The sequence below is a fragment of the Trachurus trachurus genome (genome assembly GCF_905171665.1).
Source record: "Trachurus trachurus genome assembly, chromosome: 13".
NCBI classification, from domain to species: domain Eukaryota; kingdom Metazoa; phylum Chordata; class Actinopteri; order Carangiformes; family Carangidae; genus Trachurus; species Trachurus trachurus.
Window position 1 is genome coordinate 24,491,327 of NC_139892.1, and position 26,784 is coordinate 24,518,110.

The 26,784-nt window shown below is 43.1% G+C and overlaps 1 protein-coding gene across 3 annotated transcripts in view; it reads right to left on the reverse strand.

Annotated features, from left to right (window-relative positions):
* The window catches only part of ryr1b (ryanodine receptor 1b (skeletal)), a 65,349-nt gene that overhangs the window by 21,290 nt on the left and 17,275 nt on the right, over positions 1–26,784 (reverse strand). For 2 of the 3 annotated variants that reach the window (XM_083984345.1, XM_083984343.1), the window contains exons 4-71: positions 26,252–26,326; positions 26,065–26,143; positions 25,776–25,888; positions 25,566–25,665; positions 25,266–25,362; positions 25,100–25,174; positions 24,848–25,004; positions 24,540–24,704; positions 24,258–24,379; positions 23,899–24,085; positions 23,297–23,432; positions 23,091–23,186; positions 22,293–22,411; positions 21,935–22,068; positions 21,141–21,382; positions 20,849–21,041; positions 19,591–19,807; positions 19,401–19,505; positions 18,933–19,036; positions 18,734–18,817; positions 18,483–18,642; positions 17,955–18,102; positions 17,634–17,839; positions 17,073–17,247; positions 16,724–16,932; positions 16,300–16,646; positions 15,688–15,826; positions 15,377–15,537; positions 15,029–15,191; positions 14,831–14,917; positions 14,077–14,303; positions 13,509–13,953; positions 12,853–13,422; positions 12,548–12,748; positions 12,304–12,415; positions 12,045–12,188; positions 11,113–11,386; positions 10,777–10,894; positions 10,527–10,659; positions 10,220–10,314; positions 9,993–10,128; positions 9,706–9,889; positions 9,410–9,521; positions 9,166–9,286; positions 8,902–9,071; positions 8,573–8,793; positions 8,341–8,431; positions 7,987–8,127; positions 7,725–7,888; positions 7,202–7,280; positions 7,004–7,093; positions 6,706–6,858; positions 6,365–6,442; positions 6,201–6,276; positions 5,987–6,110; positions 5,560–5,675; positions 5,390–5,457; positions 4,990–5,111; positions 4,677–4,726; positions 3,726–3,786; positions 3,473–3,599; positions 3,270–3,378; positions 3,102–3,183; positions 2,689–2,819; positions 2,242–2,562; positions 1,848–2,088; positions 1,102–1,189; positions 888–995 (exon numbers count right to left, since the gene is read on the reverse strand). In XM_083984345.1, the coding sequence (XP_083840471.1) occupies positions 888–995; positions 1,102–1,189; positions 1,848–2,088; positions 2,242–2,562; positions 2,689–2,819; positions 3,102–3,183; positions 3,270–3,378; positions 3,473–3,599; positions 3,726–3,786; positions 4,677–4,726; positions 4,990–5,111; positions 5,390–5,457; positions 5,560–5,675; positions 5,987–6,110; positions 6,201–6,276; positions 6,365–6,442; positions 6,706–6,858; positions 7,004–7,093; positions 7,202–7,280; positions 7,725–7,888; positions 7,987–8,127; positions 8,341–8,431; positions 8,573–8,793; positions 8,902–9,071; positions 9,166–9,286; positions 9,410–9,521; positions 9,706–9,889; positions 9,993–10,128; positions 10,220–10,314; positions 10,527–10,659; positions 10,777–10,894; positions 11,113–11,386; positions 12,045–12,188; positions 12,304–12,415; positions 12,548–12,748; positions 12,853–13,422; positions 13,509–13,953; positions 14,077–14,303; positions 14,831–14,917; positions 15,029–15,191; positions 15,377–15,537; positions 15,688–15,826; positions 16,300–16,646; positions 16,724–16,932; positions 17,073–17,247; positions 17,634–17,839; positions 17,955–18,102; positions 18,483–18,642; positions 18,734–18,817; positions 18,933–19,036; positions 19,401–19,505; positions 19,591–19,807; positions 20,849–21,041; positions 21,141–21,382; positions 21,935–22,068; positions 22,293–22,411; positions 23,091–23,186; positions 23,297–23,432; positions 23,899–24,085; positions 24,258–24,379; positions 24,540–24,704; positions 24,848–25,004; positions 25,100–25,174; positions 25,266–25,362; positions 25,566–25,665; positions 25,776–25,888; positions 26,065–26,143; positions 26,252–26,326 (10,278 nt within the window). Of the gene's footprint in view, positions 1–505; positions 521–887; positions 996–1,101; positions 1,190–1,847; positions 2,089–2,241; positions 2,563–2,688; positions 2,820–3,101; positions 3,184–3,269; positions 3,379–3,472; positions 3,600–3,725; positions 3,787–4,676; positions 4,727–4,989; positions 5,112–5,389; positions 5,458–5,559; positions 5,676–5,986; positions 6,111–6,200; positions 6,277–6,364; positions 6,443–6,705; positions 6,859–7,003; positions 7,094–7,201; positions 7,281–7,724; positions 7,889–7,986; positions 8,128–8,340; positions 8,432–8,572; positions 8,794–8,901; positions 9,072–9,165; positions 9,287–9,409; positions 9,522–9,705; positions 9,890–9,992; positions 10,129–10,219; positions 10,315–10,526; positions 10,660–10,776; positions 10,895–11,112; positions 11,387–12,044; positions 12,189–12,303; positions 12,416–12,547; positions 12,749–12,852; positions 13,423–13,508; positions 13,954–14,076; positions 14,304–14,830; positions 14,918–15,028; positions 15,192–15,376; positions 15,538–15,687; positions 15,827–16,299; positions 16,647–16,723; positions 16,933–17,072; positions 17,248–17,633; positions 17,840–17,954; positions 18,103–18,482; positions 18,643–18,733; positions 18,818–18,932; positions 19,037–19,400; positions 19,506–19,590; positions 19,808–20,848; positions 21,042–21,140; positions 21,383–21,934; positions 22,069–22,292; positions 22,412–23,090; positions 23,187–23,296; positions 23,433–23,898; positions 24,086–24,257; positions 24,380–24,539; positions 24,705–24,847; positions 25,005–25,099; positions 25,175–25,265; positions 25,363–25,565; positions 25,666–25,775; positions 25,889–26,064; positions 26,144–26,251; positions 26,327–26,784 lie in introns of all 3 variants that reach the window. The other variant, XM_083984344.1, reaches the window with a different exon arrangement.

Genomic DNA, 26,784 nt, shown 5'->3' on the forward strand with positions numbered 1-26,784 from the left:
CATCAAGCCGCTCCAGACCCCTACTCACACATATGAAAACAAACATAGAAACACTGAAGGATGTCACGAACACACACACACACACACACACACACACACACACACACACACACACACACACACACACACACACACACACACACACACACACACACACACACACACACACACACACACACACACACACACACACACACACACACACACACACACACACACACACACTCATTCAACATCACTACTATAATTGCAAATATCTCCCATTCACAGAAAATATTCTTAACATTTAATCTAAATCATATACATTTCAACTATAGATATGCATTATTATACTGTAACAGTGATACAACCCTCTGAGTGTGTGTTTGTCTGCACTGTATGTGTATGGATGTCGGGGTCTGTGTGTAAGAAGTGTGGTAGTCCGCAGTTGAGCTTGATGAAATGCCTCCCCAAACTCAGGGTGCCATGCGATCAGCACAGCGCTCGTGCACAAACACAGTCTAACCTCTCCATCTCCGGCCTAGTGGCCCAGCGTCCAACACCCGACACAGGATATAAGGAGAAAACACAGTTAGGGACACTCCTACTACTACCTTAATGCAATGTACTGCCACTTACATTGTCCTGGAAAAGGAAGTTATTAGTTATGCAATAGGCTTTTACAATAACATTTATCTAAAAAGAAAATCTTATTATTGACAGGAAAGTCATTCTTATCCATAGCAACTTCAGGAAAAGAAAGGAAAATGTCGCTGAGAATAGGGTGGTGTTAGTGACATATTAATTATTAGAGTTTAGTTTCTTAATGAGTTACAGCTCAATATATATAGCAAATGATTAAAACATCTTATCAAATAGCAGGCTATGTTTAACTTGGCCACTTATACAGTGTGTTCTCTCACCTTGCTCATCTTGCTCTTACTGTCAGCGGTCAGGAACGACATGTTGTTGATCTCATTCATGACCACAAAGTTCTGCTCCTCTCGTTTAAAGTTCTGCAATAAATAACACAACAAGGTTACGTGGCAAAAAAGAGACAGGAATCACAGAATAGCAACAACAAAACAACAACAACAACAACACAGAAACTGGAAAACTCACGTGGGATTTGGACCAGAAAATGAAAACCTCTCCCACCATCCTGAACAGTTCCTCCGCATCTGGATCTGGGCAGGTCAGCCACCTCGCCCTACAGACAGAAAGAGCAGTGACAGAAATAGATTAAAGCAGATATCAGCTTCACGGCCATTTCGGCTAATGCTGCGTTCAAGGCAGGCTTTTGAAACCGTAAGTTACAGCTTCAAGTCACAACTACGACTTGGTAGCGTTCCAGGTAACCCGTAGCTCGTGTTTTTACCATCCTGTTGTCTGTGAAAGTTCCCTATAACGGCCACTCGTAACTTCCGACCCGTGAACTCGTACCAGATCACAGGAAGGAAAAACACAAAGTACGAGTTTCCTTGAACGCACCATGAGTTAGCAGCCCCCGCCCTTGTCAGGCATCAATTGGTCCTCGTGCTACGTCACCACATTCACGCGCATCCCTTGGCTGCACACACAGCCCTTCATGCCGTTCTCTCTCCTCATTGGATAACACTTGTATCCCAGAAGAAATGTTTTCTCCTCGGGTTACAGCAGAGCAGAGTGACGGAGAGACTCGTGTTCCGGTCGAAACACTCTATGTAAGTGATTGCTGACGGAAAATATGACTAATTAGGACTTATATTAACAAAAACATTTCACTGATATCTCCTTTAAGTCTGATACCAAAATCGCATCACAAGCTTCACTGCAATGTACTGTACATGTACTTTATCACTGACACATCTTTTACACCAAAAGGTTACCTGTTATTGTCCACGTAGCGGATCAGCAGAGGGTACAGAGCATACAGGTCCCGACAAAGCACAGCAAACTCATCTCGGATGGTCCCGTTTTCACTGTCCAACTCCATCTTGCCCTCCATGCGCAGGTGATCCTCCTCAGCCACTACTTTTCCTGAGCGCTTCTTCAGCTTCTCCATGGTAGGGATGAAGTGAGATTTGAGCATCTCTGGTTTAGCCCTGCTCACAATTGGCTGGGCGAACACTGGAGAAGGGGTACAGAGGAAGCAATAGTCAGTCGTACTAACAGTGAACATAGTTTTCTCCAAATATTACATAATAAAACGTGAAAATGTGAAATGAGCCATTCACTGAGCTCTCACTCAGGATGACTATACTACAACTTCTGCTCACTCACCTGCCAATCTCTTCATCCAGGAGGCCTCATCAATACCCAGGTTATTAACTACAATTTTCATGATGCTACCCAAAAGCTGGTTGAGCTGCTCGGAGGTGACATCCGTGCAGATCTGGCCCTCCTGCTCGGGGAAATTCTCTGGGCCCCTCTCCCACCATCGTGGGAGATAGTTACACAGCATGGGCAGTGTGATCTCAATCACATGCGGCATTTCTGTGTAGCGAGCCCCAGATTCAGCCAGGTCATGAATATCCTTCATCAGTATCTCCAGCTCTGGGATGTCAGGGCACAGTTCCTCCACTTGGTTAGGCAGACCCAATACTGAGGACAGAGATGATGAGACAATTAATTTAATACTCTAATAATAAGACTAATTCAACACATGTAAAATGAAAATTTAATAGAAATTGCTAAGGAGAACAAGGTGATAAAAAGCTAAAAACCTACTGGATCTCTCTCTGGGAGTCTTGGTGGTGTAAACAGAGAATGTGTTGAACTCATTCAGCACTGGCTCAAGGAAGGCTACCGGCATTGCAGCTGCTAAGTGGGCCAAACACTCGCCGAGAGCTGGTCGCTGTCTGCACAGGAGAAAAACACCACACAATCTTTATAAAACCCCTACAGTACATACAGCCAAGTCAAAATCAACTCACAACCAATCTTTGACAGCATAGGTTTTATTTAATGTAGTTTTTCACCTGAACCAAAGGTCTAAGGATAGAGGGTGTTCTATAATGTAGAAACTTCTGATTCTGCACTGTAGAAACTGATTTGACTTTAAGTCACATAAAAATGGATGAATGTAACTCGTTCACAAATAGTTTTTCAACTCTCATAGATCCAGAAGAGTCTTGACTCACTTCTCAACATGTGGTGTCTTCACAGTGCCCAAAGAGTAGATACTGCACATTAAGCGATAGCAGGATATTTGCAAGTCGTCCACTGAGAATGTAGAGAAGAGCTTTGAGTCAGTTCTTTGAAGGGAAATGTTGAACAAGTAACTGAGTGGAGAGAAGCACTTCACTCACGGATCACATCATCTCCGAACTGGTGCTGGGCAATATGGTCAAACAATGAGGTAAGGACTGGCAGCAGAGCAGTGGTGGTGTAGTTAATGTTCTGGGACACACCCTTCACCTACAGAAACATTCACATACACAAATAAAGGTATCAGCTCACAGGATGAATGAACACCAGTGTGAAAATAAAAGCACGTGTTGCAGTCACTGACCTGATTTCTACTGGACACTTTGCCCAGTTTTAGATTCTCAACCATCTTCTCAATGTCATCAGCAGCACTCTCAAAGAACTGACGCAGAACAGCCTTCACAATCTCAGGGCCTGATTTCATAACAGTCCTTGAAAAGGTGAACACAAAAGAATGGCCCAAAAAAAAAAAAAAAACATAATGTCAGATGGTTTGTTTCTATTTTTCTCTGCCCAGGGAGGTGTTGGTGCTGTGATATGAATAGATCGTGAGATACCTGGCGTCCAGTGATCGTGAGAGAATGTGCAGACAGTTTACCACTGCACCGGCATCCGTTCCTGAAAAGAAAGATGTGTTGTCAGTTTCTGTACACATCCACTTCCAAAAATTCAATCTACTGTAAAGGTCGGATTTATTTTAAGAGGAATACCTATTGCAAGATCCATTTTAAAAAACAGAAAACAGAGCATACAGTTACAGTGTGTTAGAAATCATTCATACTGAAACGTGTAAACTAATAACTCATACTGTTTAATAACTGAGACTTAAACGTGTTGTTATGGTTCAGGTGGACATTGTGCTGATACCAACATTTTGCAGTTTGACATAGGAACCTTTCAAGCTAAGCTCAGTTACAGTGGTGCACTACTACTGAGCCAAGCTGAAGGGCACAGACTCAGTGTGTAGAGCTTGTCAGTGTCCAGTGACCACTGGATAAATAAGAGTGAGTGACTATTAAAGACATGTGGTGGTGAAAGGAGAGGAGAATGGCGATAAAGCGTACAGTGCCTCGTACAGTATAAGCCAGGCTGTGAGAACACATCACAGAGCTGCAATACAACGCCATCTGTGGATACCTGACACCAGTACAGACATTCATGCTCAAACACCTCTCTGCTTGTAGTACAAATCTGAGTCTAGGCCTTAAATGCAACTAAGGCAACTTTTAAAACACCAGAAGGAGAAGAAAACATCAAAGCCAAGCAGAAGCTGATCTTAGAAGAGAGAAGCGTTAGACAAGGAGACCCAGTGAGGAGGGCAGAGAGAGTAAGAGCGTGGGAGGATAGACTCAATGTGTGATACAACTCTGATTAGTATTTAAATGAGAAGGGAGGGAGGAAGAGGAAGCAAATAAGATCTGGACAAATAAAAAGGAATTAGACAGGAAAACAGATACAGAGGAACAGAGATGGTGACTGGGCATAATGCCACCATGCAGATTCCTTACCAAAAAGAGATACTCTGTGCCTCACCAAAGCAGCCAACTTACAGAAGATACTGAGGTAGGAGGAGAAAAGAAGAAAGGGCAGGAGAGGGAGGGAGTACGGTCAGGGAAAACAGGGAAGGAAAGATGTTTGAAGTGACACAGAAAGCAAAAGGGAAGTCACAGGAATAAAGGATATTACACAGTAGGAGAGAGATGAAGAGACATGGAGAAGGAGAGGACAGACACTATCACATGAAAATACTGTATGTAAGGAAAGGTACATGGTAAGGTAAGAGAAGAATCCAGTTGTTTGAATAAGCTTTTACTTGCACACCTTGCAATCATCTCCTTCTCCTTATTGGAGGAATGGCCTCCACTACCCAAGACCTTTGCAGGAGTGGAGAGGAAGTACAGGCAGTGGTTCTTGAAGTACTGATTTATCAGCGGCAAGAGAATCTGAAAAAAAAAAAATCAAGATTAATTATTAATTACCCCAAATAATGACTTTCCTAATAAACACACCACCTTGCCAACAACCAGCCTCCTCCAAGTGAGCTCATAAACAGCAGCAGAGGTATGAAAAAATGATGACTGATGATTCCATAAACCAATTTTTGGTTTCAATTCCCAGTGCTGAAATGTAATATGTTCCCCACCAACTCTGAGGTGAAGTTCTGTTACAGTCCATTACCACCATGTTGAAAACAAGCAAGAAAAAAACCCAAGTAGCTGACCTTGGCAAAGAATTTGATCTCTTGTTCATGTGGTGACTTCTCCACTCTCCCACTGCTAACCACAGCCTCTGTTAAAAAAATAGAAAAAGGAAAAAATTGGTCAGGCCCAAGTCAAATTATATTATATAGGAGCATCGTGAATTACAACTGGAATATTGGTACTACAGTACCGAGATGAGCAATGAACTCCTGAGCAATGTCCATCCATTTAAGAAGCTTCTGGAGGAAGCCATAGGCAAAACGCTTCTCAATAGAGGAAATGTCCTGCTCCATGTCCTTCAGACCCCTGAGGATGGGGACAAGAGGGAGTAAAAATGAAAGAGAGAAATGAGCAGGCGGGGTTGGCTTATGGTCTATTGTCTAGACATGTGCTTCAGAAAGCAAGTCTGAGGGTCTGCACCTTTTTCAGACAATCTCTCCAGGTAGACATTTATGGTGTGACATTCATACTGTACACATGAAATGTTTATAAAAAGTTGGACAGAGACTCCTCTGAGCTGATATTAAGATGTGGGGGAAGGGGTCTTTGACGCTGTCTGTGTATAAAACCACCTGAATCCTGAACCTTACAAAGAAATGGTATAATACCCTGCCTACCTTGTCGTTGCGTATCCATTGAGCTGGAGGAACTTGAGAAGGTCCTGAGCTTTCTCCCTGTCCCTGGCCTTCTCCTTGGCCGTCAGGGTGTCATAAGGAACGAGCAGAGGATGGGTGCCACCGCCTGACGGGAGCACAAATCAATTTTTGACAATCAAAAGAACTGCAGACTCGAAACAGAAACGCAAAGTTGTGTGAGAGAAACCCCTCGTACCTTTGGCCTGCAGCTCTAACTTCTTCTTCCTGCCCCAGGTGTTATGGTAGTTTTCTGCCAGCTGTTCAGCCATAGACTGCAAAACCAAAATCAATCTATTAACCAAAATATGAGATCTATCAGTGCTGTGGCAGAGCACTGGTAAGTGAGAGAAAGACACATACCTGCAACTCTCTGGATAGAGCCATCGCTGAGATGTCTATTGGCTGAGGGCTGTAGCCATGACTGGGATCATAGGTGGCCTGAAAATTTAAAAAACGGTAGAACAATGACTCTCCTTGTGAGATTTAGGGACCTTAAACGATCCCAGAGGGTTCTCAAAGACAGTGGACAGCTTTTATTTTCATGTAGTTTCATCCATTTAAGACAAATCAATCGAATATTGTGTCACTCTAGAATAGTAAGAGACCCATCTCAGCTTCTGGTAGCACTTTGCACAAACAGACAAAATGGCATCCAACTTTTTGCACAATACTGACTGTTTCTTCACTGCTTTCTCTTGTACCTGAGCAGTTTGGGAGATTTTGCGAGTGGTGGTGGTGGCAGCAGCTTTCTTTTCAACCTCTCCCTCCCCGTCCCTGGCTTTCTCCAAAGTCCACTCCCAAGCCAGCATGGCTTTGATGGATTCTTTGATGGGCCAACGATAGATCTCCTTGTCCTGAAAAATAGAGATGAGAAGTTCATGCTTTAGGGATTGCTTGTTCGGCAGTGCTGGCCTCCTCAGATAGAAAGCTTTGTTACAGTTTAGAGTTTGCATGTGGGCTTTCAGGTTTCAGACCAGTCTGAAGGTGACACATGATTACCTTTTCAGAGAAGGTTTTGTACGGTCGGAGCATTGGATGAGTCTTGGCATTCTCATCTAACACCTCCCCATAGGTCCAGTTGTTCTGAATCTGTAAATTGATTTAACCATTGAGACAATCATTACCATGCAGTGACACTTTAAAACTCAAAACATAGCCTTGATTTATATCTGATGAGGTGCAGGTTTCATAACTGACCTTTTCAAAGGCCCATTTGTCGTGAGTGTGCTCTGCGTACTTGTTGATGAAAACGTCCAGCCTCTCTGGGATGATGGTGCTGTCAATAAATAAACTCATATTTAACAAATTCCACCTTACTTCCACTTGGCTTAATGCTTTTGAATGCCGTTATTAGTTTATAATAGCTGTTTGAATAGAAATTGGTTTGGTAGGTAATAGTGAATATCTATTAAAAAAAACGTCTTTACAGTTAGTTTAGAGTTATTGTTTATTTTCTAATTAAAAAACTGGATACTAAAGCAAATTCATGACAGAATAACTTTAGAATACCAAAGCAAGAAGCTTAAGATAACTCTGATCTTAAATCTTAAAAGAACTGTAATTCTAACATAATGTCAAATCTGATGTTGAAGTATTGTTTCATTTTTTTTTTTGCTGTTGTCTGTTTTTGTGAATTTAAAATCATATATACAGTTTTGTTTTGTAGGTCACTGTGTGAACTATTTTTATAATGGACCTAAATGTTCCACTATGCGCTCACTTGGTGGTCTCCACTGGCTTTGGATCAAAGTTGCCTTCAGCATCAACAGAGGCCTTTTTCTCAGTGTGAGAGGAATAAGTGGCATCCACATAGTCAGGAGGGATGGCTCCTGCTATGGCACAGAGGCAGGGCATGGCGATCTTGAAGAGCTCTGCGTCATATTTCTACATTGTAGATATCGCAAGAAAAGTCAAATTAATAATGGCTTGAGTTTTTATCTCCTGTAACACTGTATGAGGAAACCAAGAGATTCATTGCCCACCTTGTGCGCTAAAGATTCAAAGATTCCCCAGAAGAGTTTACGGGAAAGATGCAGCTCTTCCTCTGAAGTCACCCCAAAGTTAGCCCATCCATTAGGCAAGCAGTAATACTTCCAGCAGCGCTCATAATGGTTGGTCAACAGCTGAAATATTCAAATTGCAGAGGTAAACATTTGCCAAAAATAATAATAATAATTAATATTTGCAATCAAAATCAATTAACAATCAAGATCATTTACTGCCCATAATTAACCCAGATACTCCTGTGTATGTACAGTATGTTTCCCTTTATTTTGTAAGATAAAATAAAAATGCAACAATTTAACTGAATAGATATAATTAAAAAGCAAACAAACCTTGAGAGGCATCTTTGCATATTCATTGAGGATGGGCACATCAAATACAAGCCGTCTAAGCAGATGCTGCAGCATGGAGGGTCGAAGGTACCTGTGAATCAATCACAAGGAATGATACAGCTTTTTTCCCTAGGTCTTTTTTCAATGTGAATGTGTGTGCTGTCAAGTTTACTGTTTTAGTAAAGTAAAAGACATCATGCATCTAAGAGACCAGTTTAGTTTGAGTACTGACTTGCAGAGCGACATGAGGCACTCCTCAATGACATCCCTCTGAGCCTTGGTAAGGGCTCGGCCACGGGACAGACGGTAGATGGTGTGGAGCATGGAGTCGATCATGATGGCCCTGTGGTCTGTCCCAGCAAACAGGGGGGCACACTTGGTAAGCAGAGGCAGGACAGCCGAACAGAGGTAGCGGTTTAGTGCCAAGGCCATTTCAGTTGTACTGAAAGCCACCTGTAGTCAAATAGAAAGACAAAAAAGGGATTTATACTGAGTGCAACACATAATGGAGACTTCTAGATTTTACATCTTTAAGGCTGTCTTGTGGCGTTCCCTACTCACCGTGTCCAGGGAGGCTGAAGCTCTCATGTCAGGCAGGAAGCCGACCTCCAGCACATGAAGCAGGAAGTCCTGGTTATCAATACCATAGACTCTGTCAAGGAACAGGACCATGGAGGCCTTGTGGTCTGGCACAAAACTGGCTGACATCTTGGGCTCAACAATCTGACCATCTGGGGTTTGGACAAACAAAATCACAGATATAGGAAGATGCCACTGCATTTTATGAAAACTGTGTTTATACACGGTCCCAACATTGTATCTAACCTTTGCCGTGGGCTGGGATGTGCAGAGGCAAGCTGATGACTCCCACCAGGTCCTCGATAGGCACCAGAGATCTCAGGATGGCCCTGATTCTGAGAGCTTCACCCTTTCCTGCTTGAATCAGCTGTGGATATAAACATTTAAGACATACAGTATGAAACTAACCCCTGATCCTTAACCACTTACTCGACCACTGCTCCAGTAGGCTTAAGAGAAATGAAGTGTTATGAAAAGCCGTTTGACTCACATGCATCTCGGGGGCACAGCGACCCAGCAGATCGATAAGGGCTGAGTAGAAAGACATGATGGCATTTCCCAGATGCACACGGTTCTCCTCCTGCTGTTCTTCTCCACCAAACCTGCCAATTAAGAAAACATGTTCATCTATGATTGTTTGTGCCTCAATGTGATCATGTTATAAAGCAATACAATACTTGACTTGGCTGATTCTTCAGTTGTTATTTATTGAGTCAAATAGTGCAGCTTGATCAAATTAGTACACAGATATATCCATCACACCTACAGTACTGTGCAATCACTTACATGAAGCGTCTGTCTTTTTTGACAGTGGGTCCATCCCTTGCTGGATCTTCAGAGATCTTGATGGCCTCCTCCATGGCAGCCAGCAGACCATTCCCACCCTCTCCTCTCAGTGCAGGGCCAAAGCACTCGGGTCGACGGATGAGCAGACGGACCACAACATTGGCGTTCTCCTCCACACTTTCTCCTGTGAAGGGTGGATGTACAAATGTTAGTGGAAGTTACCTCAACTCAACACAGCCCAGGACTATAAATGTCATCATTGCATGGGGGGGAGGGGCGGGATTTACCATTAACAAAGACAGCAAAGCGAAGGAAATCCAGGTATCGCTCTCCTCCACACGGGTTCCAGCTGATGTCAGGGTAGCCCTTAGACAGAAGCATTGGGCACATTTGCAGTCCGCAGCCCGCCAAGTACGTCACCACCTATATCACCGAGACACATTATAAGGTAATAAATCCACTGTTCCATGTCATGCGTTTTTGTCTTGTCTTGTCATTTTTTATTTTCTCAAACCATTTCCAGGTCCTGCTCTTGCAAAGCCAAGGCTAGCTCATTGTTGTCAATGCAGGAAGCAGCAGCCACATCCAGAGGAGTAGATCCACGCATGCCTGAAATTGTAAAATTCACAGTCAGACTACGTTTATTTGCTCTTTGCCTAATATACAAGCTTCATTATTCTAGACCTTAGTTTACTTTGTTTGATATTTATAACTCAACCTGCCTTAGAATATTCAAATGATATACTCATATGTCCACGTTTTAAAATAAAACCTGAAGAAAGATTGCCAGATCAAACTGTACACAGGTGGCCAACACTGACCCAAGCCAATGCCACTGTTCTGAAGCAGGTAGCTCAAATGGTCAAACATGGAGCGCTGGTTCTGTCGGCTGATACGACAGAAGTAACACAGGAAGCGACAGCAGTTGGTCACCATTTGAGGGAACCGGATCTCCTGTAGGGAAAAAGTAAAAAGATACAGTGATGTCTACTGGGATATGCACTGTGGAAGTCAACTCTTTAACACCCCCTCAGATAGACTGATCGGTAACAACTCTATCCCCACAGTTACCTTGGAGTCTCCTCCTCCACCCAGCACATTGACCATCACCTCCATGACAGTCTCGTGCATACCCAGAGCTCTCATCAGATTGGGGTGTTGGTAGAACACCTTGTTGTTCATGATGTTCCTGGATTTTGAAATAACACATGATTACTCAGGTTACTTTGAATAATACGTGAACACAAAACAGTTATAGATGCAATAAGGTTTAATACATCTCCATAGCTGAAGAGTTACAGCACTGTAGTCACATTAACGAAATAATTGAAAGGGCCAATGACTAATGTATTATTCACAGAAAAATAGTACATCAAAATATCAATATCCCACCACCCACACACTGACCCGATGCTCTGGATCATGAGCCGCTCTTCCTCCGGACCCATCTGGACAATAAGCAGAGAGCGAATCTGCCCCAAACACTCCAGCAGGTCCATCGTGTCCTGAACAGACACGGCATTGATGGCGTAGGCTTTGGGCAACGCTCGGATCAGCTCTCCCAGGCCATCGTACATCCGGTGGAGCAGGCTGAACATCAGACGCACCAGCTCAGGGTTCTGGATGAAGGACTCCTGGGCCCAGTGGATCATGGTGTGGGAGATAAGCTCCTGAAGGGTGCCTTGTTGAAGTGGACAAAGAGTATTATTGACTTATAATCAACTGTTATGAATTTTTAAATGCTTTTCTTGAGTTAAGTTACTGGTGGTCTATCTTCTGCACAGTAAAGGGATATCTATTGTCCCCTTACATTTTCCAAATTACACAAAATCTGTCTCATTACTTTAGGGTGTAAAAGACTAAACCATGGCATCCAATACTATACTGCACAAGCTGCAGTGATTAAATTGTTTTAATGATACAGAATGCGAGCATAGGCCATTAAGTGGGGCAACAGTGGCTGAGGAGGTACAGTGGGTCGTCCAATAGCCCGGTTGGCGGTTTGACTCCCGCTCCATCCCAGTCACTGTCTGTCCTTGGGCAAGACACCTTACCCAGTTTGCCTCGTATGATTGTTTGGTGCTGGTTGGAGGGGCTGTTTGCTACACATTGGCAGCCATGCTTCTGTCAGTCTGCCCCAGGGTTAGGGTTAGCTTACCACAACCACACTGTACAGCACTTTGGGTGCCATGAAAAGCACTATATAAATCCAAGCCATTATTTAGTTTGACCTGATATAAATTAATGAAAGTTAACTTTAAAAGAACAAAGGTTATTTATGAAAAATTACGGTCAAGTAAAATCAAATATTTCATAGTTATTTTGGCTGTTAATCTTACTGGGTTTGAGCTCCTCCTCAACTTCTGGCTTCTCCTCCTCTTCCTTCTTGCGCAAGCTCTTGACTTTGTCCACCAGACTTAAGAGTCTTCCCCTCAGTGAGGTGTCCACCTCCTCCTCTTCTGCTTCCTCCTCAACATGTATTCCTATGTGTAAAATGGAAATATTATTAAAAACCCAGGTAAAAAACTAAACAAAACAAACGTAAACATAAACACGCAGAGTAAAAAGAACACACAGGATTGGTACAAAACTTCTCACCGCAGTGAAGCAAGATGTCATTGTGGAAATCTCCCAGAGTGTCTCGTACGTCCTCAGGTACAGGACACTCCTCAACCTCTGGACCATGCTTAAAATTGGTCAGCAACAGGACCTTGAATAGGAGCACAATCACATGAACTATAAGCATAGAGTGTCTATCTTCTCCTTGTCTTTATACTGTACATGAGCCATTTGCATTAACTTCCTGAGGTTTCCTATGGTGCCTGGTTGAAGTAATTAGTACCTGGTCTTGCGGCGGTGAACGGAACTCGCGGGTCCTGCGTGCAGTCTCTGCAGCCGACATGGTGAAGGCCCTCATCAACAGGTTGTAACGAATACGTTGGTTGCCCTGAATATTGTTGACAAACTGGTCTGAATAGGCCACGATGGCTTCCACTCTGTGCCGCAGCTCGCAGTCGCAAAAGTATTGCAGGAGTGTGCACATCTGAGAGAGGGAGGTAACATTGCAAAAAAAATATTTTATGTATCAGAATTTTAAATAAATATCGAAATCAGTTTTATAAATCAGCATTTCATCGTCAGACTGACCTGCAGTTTGACGGACTCTGGCAGCTTCATCTGGAGTAAGCCTTCCTCCAGACCCTCCTCCTCCTCTTTTAGTTCTGCCTCCCCTGCCTCTGCCTCCTTCTCCTCCTCTGCCTTCTCTCCATCCACTTTTTCTACTTTGGCCTCTCCCTCCTTGTCCCCCTCTTCTTCCTCCTTCGGCTCAGCCTCTCCCTCCTCATCGTCGGCTTTCACCACAGCTTTCAGTTCCTCCTCCTCCTCGTCACCAACCCCTTCATCCTCAAGCTCAGTCTCGGATGCCTCATCTGCTTCCTCCTCCTTAGCATCCTCACCTTTTCCTTCAGCACCCTCCTCAGCTTTCTCTCCTTCCTCCTCCTCCTCCTCTTCCTTTCCACTGAAAACATTGGGGTCGATCATCTTGAGGATGTGCTTGGTGTCCTCATCATTGAAGATGCCCATGATAAGCAATGTGCTGATGAGTTTGAGGATTGGGACAAAATGGAACTCCACACTGCCTCCGACTGGATCCCGCATGGCCTGGCTACCATCCAGCACGGCTTCTGTTAGCATGCTAATCGCCTTGGTCTTCAGCTCCTGTGGAGGAAAGACAAAAATGAGCAAAAGGGAAATGAAATGTAATGGCATATTTGCACACCAACACAGTCGGTCTTGTTTCTCACTTGTAGAGGGAAGATGGGACTGAGGGTATACAGATCAGCGTCAGTGCCGACAAAGTTTATGTGTGAGAAATGCAGCTTGGGCCGTAAGCAGGTGGTGAGGCCGACACCAGGGAGAGAGTGGGCCTTCTTTGCATCAGGATAGAGATGGATGCTGAGAGTCTGTTCAGTCATGGGGACGATAAACTCCCTGTTTGTTCCTAAGCGTGCCCGTTTAGCCGACTCCAGGTGGATGCTGATGAGCAGGTCGTAGTAGCCGCTGCGGAGAGGTCCAGGCAGGTAGGTGTTCTCGATGGCGTAGAAAAGCTGGGATTCATCCACGTGGCTGCACAGGGCATGGGCTACTCTGTTGTTACCCAGAGCACACACTGCACAGTAAAGCATGAGGGTGTGATAGTGGAACTTCATCAGATCCTGACGCTCCGACAGCTCCAGGATGTCAATACACCTGAGGGAAAAAAAACACAGTCTCATACAGTTTTAAAAAGATGTGACCAAAACAGATTACTTGTAATGCACTCCAGGGAATGCTGGGAAGTGCCTGCTGGGGGCTTTCGTCTCTATTCTCTACCTGTTCTCCTCTGGGATGTGCAGGGCCATCATGATAAGAGGTTCAGTGCACTCCACCATCCAGCCCAACCTCTCACTCACTCTGCCCACCTCTGGGTTGAGGAAGTGATTGGGCATGCGACTCCAGATGACTGGGGTCAAAATCTGGACATCCAGCCTCGGAGGGCACTGGGGGACTGGATTGTTACGCTCGCTGCGGAACATGGCTGCTGATATGGGCATGATGTTCTGATATGAGAGAGAGAGGAGAGAGAGGTTTTAATATTCACAGAGGAAAGTCAAGCAGACAGTTGGATTTGAAAGAGAATGCAATAGATTGTGACTAGCAGTGAAGCACACATACAGTATAGCACACCATTGGTTTTCTTACATCAGATCCAGATTATTATCTGCACCAAATTGATCAATCAGTCATAGATCGTAACTGAATACATCACATTTTTACAGCAAGGCCCAAAAAGGTATGAAAATGTGGAATCCGAAGAAAAGTGACCTTTAACTGAATCAGCCCCAAGTTTAATGGATTCTGTCCTGGCCTATTTCAGTCCCTCCGCATTTTGTCTTGGTTGCTGACATGTGCTGACTTTACCTCCTCCACCTCTCTGTGTGTCTTTGAGTTACCATCCAGCTGGGCAACATCTGCCCCACTTTTTAGAAAAGGTAAGTTGAGTCAGAATGAATAGTAGAGTATGACTTCAACCTACATTATGGCCTGAAGGAAACAGGGAGCAAAAGATGCCAAAGAAGTTTCTGACCTTGAGTTTGCCCAGCTCCAGCTGCACCATGTTCTGATTGGAGGGCTGAATAAAGACGGCAGGGAACAGCTTGGTGTTGGGCTCCACCTGAAATAAACACTTTGACTTTACTGCTCCACAGTAACATAAGTCATTTGAAATTCAGCCTGGAAAACACACATACAACCTATAAACAACATTTCCTGCGACCACATGTACCTGGTAGAATGTGTTTATCTCTTTTCCATTGGCTGTAAAGGTCATGAGACCCGTTGCCAGGTCAACCAGGCAGCCAACCACCATGTCCTCCTGGCTGAAGCGGGTCTGCTGATTGCTGACCAGATCCCCTCCCCAAACCATGTAACAGTTACTGTGCTTCATACTGCAAAGAAACAGCAAACACTTTTTTTTAATATAGCGGTTAAACACTGCAATATGTAGCTGGTCAATACTGATTTAGATCATAGAGAGACAATAAAAAACGTATTTCTCATTTCTTACATTTTAAACTAGGAGAAAAATAAATACATTTACTTGCAATACTTAGTATTGCACTGACAGACTAACCTGTCGTGTATGTTGCCTTTGTCATCTCCAACAGTAACAGTGACACTGCGGACTTTGGAGAGGTCAAAGGTTGGATCAAACTGGTGGTAGTCAGGAGTGACCCAGCCGATCCACACACCTGAGGGCTCCTGCCCAGCAAATATCCTCACAGAATAAAAATACTGAAAATAGAAAAAGCACAATAAACCCAACAGGCTTACTCAGCATATCATGCCAGCTTGATTCCTGGATTTTTTTTTTTTGTTATGTTGGAGGTGTGTTGATTTTGACAATGTAAATAAAGCATCAGCAGAAAACAATGTTCAGCTCACAGTGGTGGTATTTTGGATGATCTCAGGGTCATCTCTGTCATCGGGCACCACATCTTCCACCAAACGTGGCACCGTAGGAGGAGCAGGAGTAGGCCCAAGAGGTGTCATCATGGCAGCCTTCTTAGCCTTGGAGAAAAATCTGATGTACACAGAGGACAACCAAAAAGATGGCCAGTCAAATATTTAGGATGAGCCCATCAACTTTGCTCACCACTAACGTATAATGACATAATCTTCGAGGCGCTGAAACCACATCATGTTAATAAACTGCATGTACTGCAAGCATTTTTTACAAAAGCAAAGAAAAACAAATCTACGGGAGAAAAAAAAGCAGTTTATTTCTAAAAAATTAGTCTAGCTGTGGAAGAGACAGCTTGTAATTCAATCTCAAGTTTTAAATTACTACTCCTAGCAGGCTGAAAAAATAATCAGAACTGACAGCAAACTGAGCAACAATACGGGGTCTCAGTTAGTGGAGCTGGGAATGCTCTTCTCTGACCGATAATTTGTTTCGCATCGAGAGGATGCATGAATTATTTACATACTAATCTGCACCTTTAACCCTCTGCTGGCTTATTCCTCTCTTCTCAGGGTAAATCCTGCCATGCTTACCCTATCTTCTTGCCCTTTTCTGACACTGTGTCTTTCTCATTTTCCACAGAGATCTCCTTAGGCACAGACGTTTCCTTCTTTTCCTCCTCCTGTTCCTTGCGGCTGGCAGACTTCTTCAGAACTTCAAACTCTGAGTCCGGCTCCACCACTATCACCTCGTCTTCTGGGATGGTGAGGGCACGGGTGAGAGGGGTGGTGCCTGCTGTGATCTTAAAGGTCTCGTGGAACTGGACTGGCATGCTGAGTCTGAGGAACATCATGTCGGTATTGGCGTTCTGTGAGCCAAAGGTCCTATGGGTCAGCTTCAGACACGGGGCGCTGTCCACAGTTCCATCCACACGGGAGACCTGAGAGACGGACGGCATGTTTGAATGTTTAAATGTTCCAGCTTCATCAAACGTTATAGGTGTCAATGAGGACTCACCTCAATATGATTGTGATCCACAGGGACAGGCCCAAACTGGGGCAAACTTTTGCTGAACCACATGGTGATGTCTCTCTTCATATTGATGGCAAATGGTTCAAACCCTTCCTGTAGGCCACAGATGGCAAAGTAGCGCAGGCTGCTGACGTTCTGACCAAGATTAATCCTTCCGACCTGAGACAAGCCCAGAGCACACACTGGGATAAAACCTGAGGGGCAAAACCAAAGGAAAGAAATTGGTAAAAATATTATTTCACACAAGTTTTTGTGCCAAGAGATTATTTATGTTACTGCAACAAATACTGATCCAGGTACTGTAAGTTAGTACAGTAAAGCCATAACTTCTTACCTTCTCCAATTTCAATGTCTTTGAAAGCCATCTCTGAGCCTGAATCGCTGATCAACATCTCTCCATTGAGTGTGAACATAATGTTCATTTCAGTCAGGTCAATCATACAACCGACCACATCACCAGATAGCCACTGGCGACCAAATGGCTCATTGCCGATGTGCCATCTTTGAGCCTGGAAAGAGTTTCATCAATCAATTACCAACAAAATACAACTTCAGATTCAATAAATCATTTGTAAAATACAACTAACTTTCAAAAATAAAACCAGTCAGCTAATAGCGCAGTCTTGTGATCATTCCTGACTTGTGTCGGATATATGGCTCTCTCATAAGCAGATTTGTCTCGGTGTAACTGAACTCAATGTTTGGTTCATTTTAAAAACAAATCCAGAAACCATGTGTTCATACTCAAAACATTTGACAATTTGACCCATTTTTTCAAGACTTATTTTCTTACTTATCTTTTCCTACAGCTGTAAACCTACAGTATTTTGATTAGCACTTGATTAAACTGGACAGGTGTTGATTCACCTACAGTAAGAACCAAATGATGACTGACCTTATTGCCATTAAAGACGTACGCCAGTTCATCTGCTCCCAGTTCGGTGTCAGAGCGGACATTAGGACGTGCCCAGCCCACTCTCATCTCCCCTGTGGTTACTGCCTCAAACTCAAAGTACCACTTTCCTTGAGTGATAGCGTACGACTTCTCTGCCCTGAAGATTCGTACCTTGTCCCCCCGAATGTTCTCAAGGCCATGGCCAGCTGCAGGGAAAAAGGAAAAGCATGACAGATAAGATTAAGAGCACTAGAGACATCACTCTGGGTTATAAGCCTGAAATTGCATTCAGCACATGTTAGCATGATGAAGATGACTTACTGCTCTCCTGATCTGGAGGCTCGATGTTGTAGCCATAGCCAATGAGTGTACGGACAGCATTGTTAACACTGTCTCGGTTGGTTTTCTTAGTTCTCTCATCCAGCAGGTTGTAAGGTACCAGACGAGGGTTTCGCTTATTTAAGATGTCCTGTGAATACAAATTGATTAAAATTAGACAGATTAAGGTTAAAAAGTATTTTGAGTTATTTTCTTGGGCATATTTGCCTTTATTCAGATAGGATAGTGAAATGAAAGACCAAAGTACAGTATTGGGGGGGCGACCAGGCGACCCCCAGATTAAGGTACAAAAACAAAGACGAAAATGTACAAAGGGTGTGACTATTTATCAATAAATTATCTATCCATTATTGTCCATTATCAAACAATGTTATTTGGTTAAAATATTTCACTAATAGAAATTAACTGAATTCAGCCAACAAGATTCTACCACTAAAAAATAATAAAATGAAAATAAAGGAGGAAATAAAGAATGTATTAAGTATTAGAAAAGGATTAGAAAATGCATACCTGCACAATACTGTAGGTCCATCCCTGTCGTACCCGGTCCCTTGCCCAGACATTATGCCCATTTTCTGCCAATTTTTCAACAAGCTGGTTCTGATTTGGTGTCAATTTAACATGGCTGAGGTCAAGGGGGGCAGGCTTGTAAGCATTGGTCATCACATAGCTAAAGAAGAGACCAAATACCATATTTAGATATATGTAAAGATAATGCAGAAAGTTGGTTTAGACAGACAGAAATATCACGGTTGACGTACGTCTTCGGTAGCTTGATCTTCTTGAGATTCTCTTCTGCTTTCTCATCACCCATACCAACATGGCAACCCAGTGCCAGGAGAGTCCTGTGAGAGAACAAGTATAAAGGCATCACTATCAGTGTTTGAGGGAATAAAATTCCTCCTCTGACGCTCGTATCTCTAAATCAGAACCCTCTACAGAACTTTGTTAATGACTCACTTCAGTGTCTCGCCAGACATCTGCAGGTTGTAATTCCTCTCTGGTTCAGGGAGACTCTGGAAGTCCACCAGGCACGGATGGAGTTTCTTGTTGTCATCTCTGAACTGTAGAGAAATGTGATGGTAGGTTACTCACTGGTGAAAAAATAATTCACCAATTAATTTATGCTTTTCTTTTCTTCAACAAACATTCAAATGTCACTTTCCAAGAACAGTTCACAGGGATTAGAGTTCTTTTCATAGTCATGTTGTATTTCTCAGTTTAATAGAAATAATGGCGTAAATTTAGGAATAATTGATAGAACATAGTGGTAACTTTAAATTACACCCTGGACTTTATTTCATTTCAAAATAACATATAGCATTCTTGAAATATTTCTAACATTACTCAAGAGCTCCAAATCATCTAACTCGGAGGTTGTCAAATCAATATTCCTATACCGTGTTTCAGTGCTGACTCCATACTCACAGTCCCGTAGGTCCAGCCCTGCTCAATACGAGTGACGGCCCAGAGCTCGTGAATATTCTCCGCCAGCTTCTCTCGGATACGCTCCAAGTGGGGGGGCAACACGATCTATAAAGCAAAGGAAAGTCAGTGAAACAAAAATTAACAAACACAGCAAATGCCTCTATGACACGTTCACAATCTGAGCATTTACCTGAATGGTGTCCACGGGGCAGGGGGTGAAGGAGGTGTGGGTGAGGGACTGGGTGGGACCCAGCAGGTTGCGGACGCCGCTGAAGTCGTGCTTGTACTCCTTGATGGGTTCGATGCGCATCCTCTCTCTCGGCAGCAGAGCCTCGTAGCACGGGGCGTAGCCTGGTGGGGGCATGAACTTGAAGTCTCCATGACGACCACCCAAGAGGAACCGAGCCCTGAGGTGACAGAAATGGAGTCGGTCCCATTATCAGTTCCTTTATCTCTTTGGCAAGAGATCTTTAAATACCACTGAAGCACTTTATGGAAACAGAGTCTTGGTCTTTATAGGACTCATAATAAAGAAAACATTGATTTAATTTCTGTGCCAGTCCCTGAGCCTGCGTTTCCCTCCTTGCTCTCATCAGTCACTGTAAGCCCTATCTCAGAGAAACCAGTCAGAAACTATTACACAGAGGAGCTGTGAAATCTCTTTTGAGGGACAAGACACTAGGTTTTAGTGGGATTACTTAATGGTTTAAAAGGATTTAAACACATTTATAGAATAAGAAATGAAAGAATTAACCATGTAAATTAAATTACACAGATATTCAAGCATAATCTGAATTATAACACTAGGGCCGGATCTACTAATCTCTCAAACAGAGCAATTCTTTGGGGCAATATTAAAGCAGAAGTAAGTGATATATTTGTGTTAATATAAGTCTTAAATAGTTATATCTTCCGACAGCAATCACTTACATAGAGTGTTTGGACCGAAACACGAGTCTGTCAGTCACTCTGCTCTGCTCTGAGCCGAGGAGAAAACATTTATCGTATCCTACAGTTTTTATCCAATGAGGAGAGAGAACGGCATGCAGGGCTGTGTGTGCAGCCAAGGGACGCCGTGAATGTGGTGACGTAGGGACGAGGACTGTTATGGTGCGTTCAAGGCAGCCCGTAACTCGTGTTTTTCCGACCTGTGAAGTCGTACCAGTTCGATCTGGTACGAGTTCACGGGTCGAAAGTTACGAGTGGCCGTTATAGTGACTTTCACCGGTAAAACAGGTCGGAAAAACACGAGTGGGTTGCCTGGAACGCTACAACTTGAAGCGACTTGAAGCTGTAATTTACGGTTTCAAAAGCCTGCCTGGAACGCAGCATTAGCCAAAACGACCGGATCGCTTACTTCTGCTTTAACATACCCACTGGTTAAAGAGATAAAAGAGATTTAAAAAAATATGTACATACATACGCACATTTATATTTATTACACTTACTTGACTCCAGCAGAGAAGCTGATGACAGGGAAGAAGAGGCCATCCACATTGAAATTTTCAAACATGCCCTGAACTGGGTGGCCATTGATACGGAAGGAGATACTGGGCACGCTCAGATCCAGACAGCAGCTGACAACATCATCAGCATCCAGGGTGTGTGCACTGGGCGAAGCCACCTGCCGGGCTACAGTGCCTGAACGGCAGAGCAGAGAGCAAGGAAGCCATGTAACAGGACATAGAGCATCATGGTGAGTAGAGTGCACTAAACACGTTCAGGGAGGAGTCATCTTACCTGACCATAGATGTAGTCCATCAAAGCCGTAAGAGTACAAATCATCTCCAACACCATTTCCTCCCCAGCCCTCTCCTCCTCCAGGGTAGGGGCTGTAGCCCTCGGTCATGGCCCAGCCCACGCGCAGGTGGGTGGCCTGTGCCATCACAAAGGGTTCCACATGGTCGACCATCATCTCATAGTACCACTTCTTATACTGTGTGGATCCCTCACATGTTCCCAGGAAGATGTTGGGCCTTACACTGAAGACAGAACACACATGAAATCAAAATTAAACGTACAGTCATTTATAATAAAAAAACTCTACCTATATCAAACTTTTCTTAACAAAGTTAGAAAGTGCTTCACAGACAGATACAACCAGATAAAAGAGAAAGTTATAAAAAAGGAGGACAATTTAATTTAATTTAATTAGTGTTTTGTTGTTGTTGTTTTGTATGTTCTGTTGTTGATTCTGTATGGTGTTGTTTGTTGTGTTTTATGTTTGGTGTTATACTAGGGCAGCAATTATGTATTTAGCTTGCTTGTGTACTGTATGTGGGTGTATTTTGTTTTGACTGTCTGGAATTTACAAAAAAGAGAGAGAGTTAAAAATAAATAAATAAATAAAGGAGCAGAGCAACATTAATTTAAAAAACAAACAAACACAATATATCAACATTATAATAAAGGATTAGAGTGATTAATGACTTTGAAGAATTGTACATTTTCTTTAATTGAACAAGATAACAGATGCTGGCATCTACAAGTCAGTACCCTCTGCACTGCAGAACAACTTAACAACAGTTCAGTACCTGGTGACGTAGTTTACAATATTAGTCTGCAGCAAGAGCTCCCGACCAGGAAGCAGGTTTTCAGTGATGAGGTTCTGGTTGGACCTCACAGCTACACCATTACACACGCAGAGAGAGCGCAAGACATCCAGGACCTAAAGGCGAGAGCGAGACAGACATTTCAATTATCTTTACATTTAAATATGGCAGAGCAGACAAGTGACATTTTCATCCACTGGCTACAATCTCTGATGGAATAATAAAACAAAAATGTTATTGTTTGGGCAAAAGTGGGAAAACCTGTCAGCCGAAGCCCATTCATTTGCTGCCAGGTAATGTTACTCCTCAACTCTGTCTCTGTCACTGAGAACAGACAAACCTTGTGGTTTCTTCCATGCTTGTCCAGCAGAGATATGATGGATTTAATGTGGTTTTCCTGGATGATGTTCAGGACCTCAGGGCTTTCAATTAGCACACAGTACAGCACCTCAAGAATGCCTGAAGGTAAAAAGGAGAAATAAGACAAATCCTTTCTTTTTAAGAGGTTATGCATGAATAGGAGAAAACATAAGGAAAATACAATAATTGAGAATCATCTCTCTGACACGACTCTTCTGTGCCAAACGTATCCCTTGAGCCAGACCATAATTCCAGCCTTTCCTGGCTCATCCTTGGCCAGACTACACCTAAAACCTCAGTCTTCAGCGTGACGCCAACCCACCTCTCCCCAACAGCCAGCCCGTCTATATGTGTGCCCTTCAACATCCTTTCACCCCATTCAACAACATTTGTCCTGCTATAAATATTGCCAATGCACCAGTCTTGTCTTGTGACTGCCGCTGGGCCCTACTATTACCTGAACTGCCATAATTTCATTATCAAGAATACAAGGAAAAAATTAGCTTAAAAATAGACTACTACACAAAACATCAACAATTTAAACCAATGCAAAAAGGTTTGTCCTCCTATTTAAATCATGATGTTTGAGACTAGACAACCGCTGACATACGCCAGAGTATCTCATAATCTCACAAGAGTACAAATGTTACGGCTTTAACAAATACCTAGACTAGATTCACCCTGACCTTTCACAGCAATCAGTCAATTCTAAAGAAAAAAACTGCTCTAATTTGAGGTTAATAGATGTATCAGTGAATGGGTGAGGTTTATCAGATACCAGAGGAGGCCTCCAGACGGTCCAGCTTGCTGACCAGCCAGTCCAGGTTGTCACAGAACAAGGCGCAATTAGAGCGGTTCCCCCTGATTAGAGAAGCTGTTCAGTGGAGAAACGGGGAGTGAAATAATGTTACTTCAATTAGTAAGTATCACAGTTAATTTTATAGTACTGCATTCTATATACAGAGTTCATAGAAAATATTTTACCCAGCAGCTCATAAAGAAGGTTCACAATCTCCTTCCAGGACTCTGCAGCTTCCTCGCCAGCAAATTCAGAAAAGTGGGCAGCAGTGTTGTACACATTCAGGCGGTCGATGCACTCCAGTACAATGGTGATCATTCCCTGAGAATCAAAACAGAGACACAAAGATCAGAAAGATGGTACATACATTATTATTCAGTTTTTTGTGCTTTCTCTTTCTGAATGAAGAGCTGAACTGTTACTGCACTGGTGGTGCAGGTCAATGAAATGCTACAAGAAGAAAGAAAACACTTTCTGGGTTAAGACTTGGGATATGGCCAAAGTTAACTCATGGTTACAGTTTGGGCTTTGCTTGGCAGGTCAGGTAGCCTTTATTGTGGTAAACTGACAGGAAATAAAGGTAATTAAGCACAAGTAATAAAAACAAGTGCATGCATTTATATGTGCATGAGATGTGTGTGAGGTCATAAAAGTCCTCAGCAGTCTCCAAAGTGCAAGCTCGCCTTTGCAACGTAAATTTATTTCAGTCACAGGAACAGACAGTAAAAATCAATAAATATAGAGAGTCTGAGGGTGTGTGAGGTTGTGCAGGCTGCATGCAGATTACCTCCTCTTGGAAGAGGTTCTGCCGGTTGCGAAGGGAGCGGAGCTTGGTCTGTTTCTCTTCATGCTCCAGTTCTTCCTCAGGTGGACGAAAGTAGAAGATAAGATCCTGAAGAGAGAGGATGACCCCCTCCAGAGGGAGCGACACAGGTCCTGGTGATTTGTTTTTCCCACTCAGAGAGTCCAAACCCCTGGATGAAATGAGCAAATTGACAAAAAAATAAATACACTTTATTCAGGATCACATTACAATGCTGTACCACAAGCAAGATCATAGTGAAGACAACTTCAGGTTCATCAAAAGCAATGCATCCTGTCACTGAGAGGATTTTTCTTACCTCTCCACATTTAAAATATACTTACTTGATGAACTGTCGAAAGAGGCCTGTAGTGCTGTAAATCATTCTAGCAGCCTGAGACTCCTCAGTCTGGGAGCGGGACACAGTGAGGGCATCATCCATATGACCCTCCTGGTGCAGAATGGTCTGGAGACATACACATAAATAATCATATACAGATTATATCACAGTTCTCTCCTTCCTCCTCCTTTTCTAATACATTATACATCTACTGTATGTTAATCTTGTCCATGAGGTTTTTGAGAAGCTTTAAGAGATTACTATGTATTCATCTCTTTTCAAATACCTTTCTCTTCATCATTCCCAAACGAGCAGCTTTGGCATCCAGGGCTGCGTACGTGAGCCACAGGCCTGTGGACACATGCTGGACGAAGCACATGGACTCTCCATACTTTATCTCTGGAATGCCCATGCCTTCAACATCACGCTTCTGAGCCACCTCTGACTTCTCCTGCTCAGGGGAACCAGGGCAAACAGAGGGGTGGGAGAAAATAATAAAGAATTCAGTTAATGAGGAAATGCATGATCATAATGCATGACAATAATAACAGATGGACAGAATCGAGAGGCAAGAGACACTCAGTACGCTCTGACCTTCGAAGCGCGGAAGCAGAAAGCAGACAGTTTGGTGTTGGCCCTCTCTGGGTCGACCACCAACAGGCCCTTTTCTTCATCCAGACACAGGTACCGGCCTGTGGTGATATGGCGAATACGGAAAGACTGCCCCCACTTCATGTGGCTACCGCTCCAGCTGCAATCAAAAAAGCAGAAAAGAAACATACAATAAAAAAGTTATGAGACACAAATTCTATATTTATTATGTGTATGACCTAAGGGGACAATCACCTGATTCTGAGGGGCTCCAACCTCCACAGGGATCTAGCCTGGCTGCAAACAGTACCGCCTTCATAGTGAGCCATCCTGTAGCAGACAGGGAAGACACACGGACACAGAGCAACGTGAGCAACGTGTTTTATATCTTAAACTCATCTTTATGTCATCTTTTCCTCACCTGCGCTTTTCCTCTCCTTCCTCTGGTGTGGATATGGCCAGACACTCGTCCATGTGCCCATGGAAAAGCCTTAGAACATGACCTCCTGTCAGAAACCCTGAGAAGAGAATCACACATAGCAATAAGTGTGAATACTGTGATGAACTGTCAGGGAATCTGTAAGTAAAGTGTGCAATATGATCCCAAAAATGCCTTCTTCTGAATGTTATTGGCAGTTGGCATCTTGAAATACAACTGTAAAATGTGCAGGTTATCTAATAAACATATTCAGTACGTGTGTCTTAAAAATCAGGGTTGTACCTTCAGCAAGCTCACACCCTGAACTGATCGGGTTCATGTTCCACAGAGTCTGCATGAATGAGGCGTCTACCATCAGATCTCCACTGGCATAGGACAGGTGCTGAGGAAAGAGACCAGGAAAACCAGAAGAAAGGATTTAGTGTAGCAAAGGTTACCTTATGTCTAAATCCTCCATTGAGCAGCAGTTGAGTGGAGTATGTGTAGTCTTACCAGGTATCTCTCAGAGGACACACTGACAAGGATCAGGTCGTCACCCACCCTGACCTTCTCACCTTCTGACCTCTGTTTCGATGCAGGATGAATGGTCCACCAACATGCCTCACCTGCAAGAACAGGAGCGGATGTTTTTTCCGCAGAGATAGACAAAGGCTGTTCACTTATAAAACACTATTGCCACACAAATAATTAAAAATGTTTGACTTATAACAGATAATCTATGTATTTCTTGTATAATATGTTTAAAAATATGTTTAAAAAGAATCTAAGAGTTTGGCTCTACCAGTGGAATCTTCTTGTAAGCCCACGTCAAAGGCCAGCTTGTCTGTGAGTGAGCGAGATGTAGTCAAACAGCTCAGGTACTGGGAAAGAAAGTTTTTAATCAAAACGGGAACAGCACTTTGCCGAAAGATTTTTTTTTAAATGTATCTTTTAACGCCAGTAAACCAGCTGGAAATAGTCAGTCTTACCATGCTTGAGTGGTAATGTCTCAGAAGGATTGCATGACCATACAGTAGGGTACGATGACCTCCGCCTTGAGACGACTAGAGAGGTGGAAGACAGAAAAATACTTAATGTACCAGCCTGGTATGACTGAGTATAGATTTCAAATATACCACGATCATAAAGGAAAGATAATTTAAAGGTCCAGAGGTTAGATGAAGACATTCAGATGTAACTGTAAATGACTGGATCACAACAAGTCATCATCAACTTCTGTTGACACCGGGTTATTCTATAGTATAGTAATAGTTGATAGCTTCACAGGACAAAACAGTGGCTTTTTTCCCCCAAAAAAGATTCTAATTCACAACATGTTGGGTCAGTTCTTACACAAAGAATAAAAACAGAAGGAGAAAACACAAAAGAACCACATCATTAACAAAGCAGGGATGAGAAACACTGGTGAAACTGAGACAATACTTTCCTGTAAATCACAACTTTTAGTGAAGATACCACAGTGATGTTCGACACAATACACAACTAACTTAAAACTTTGAAT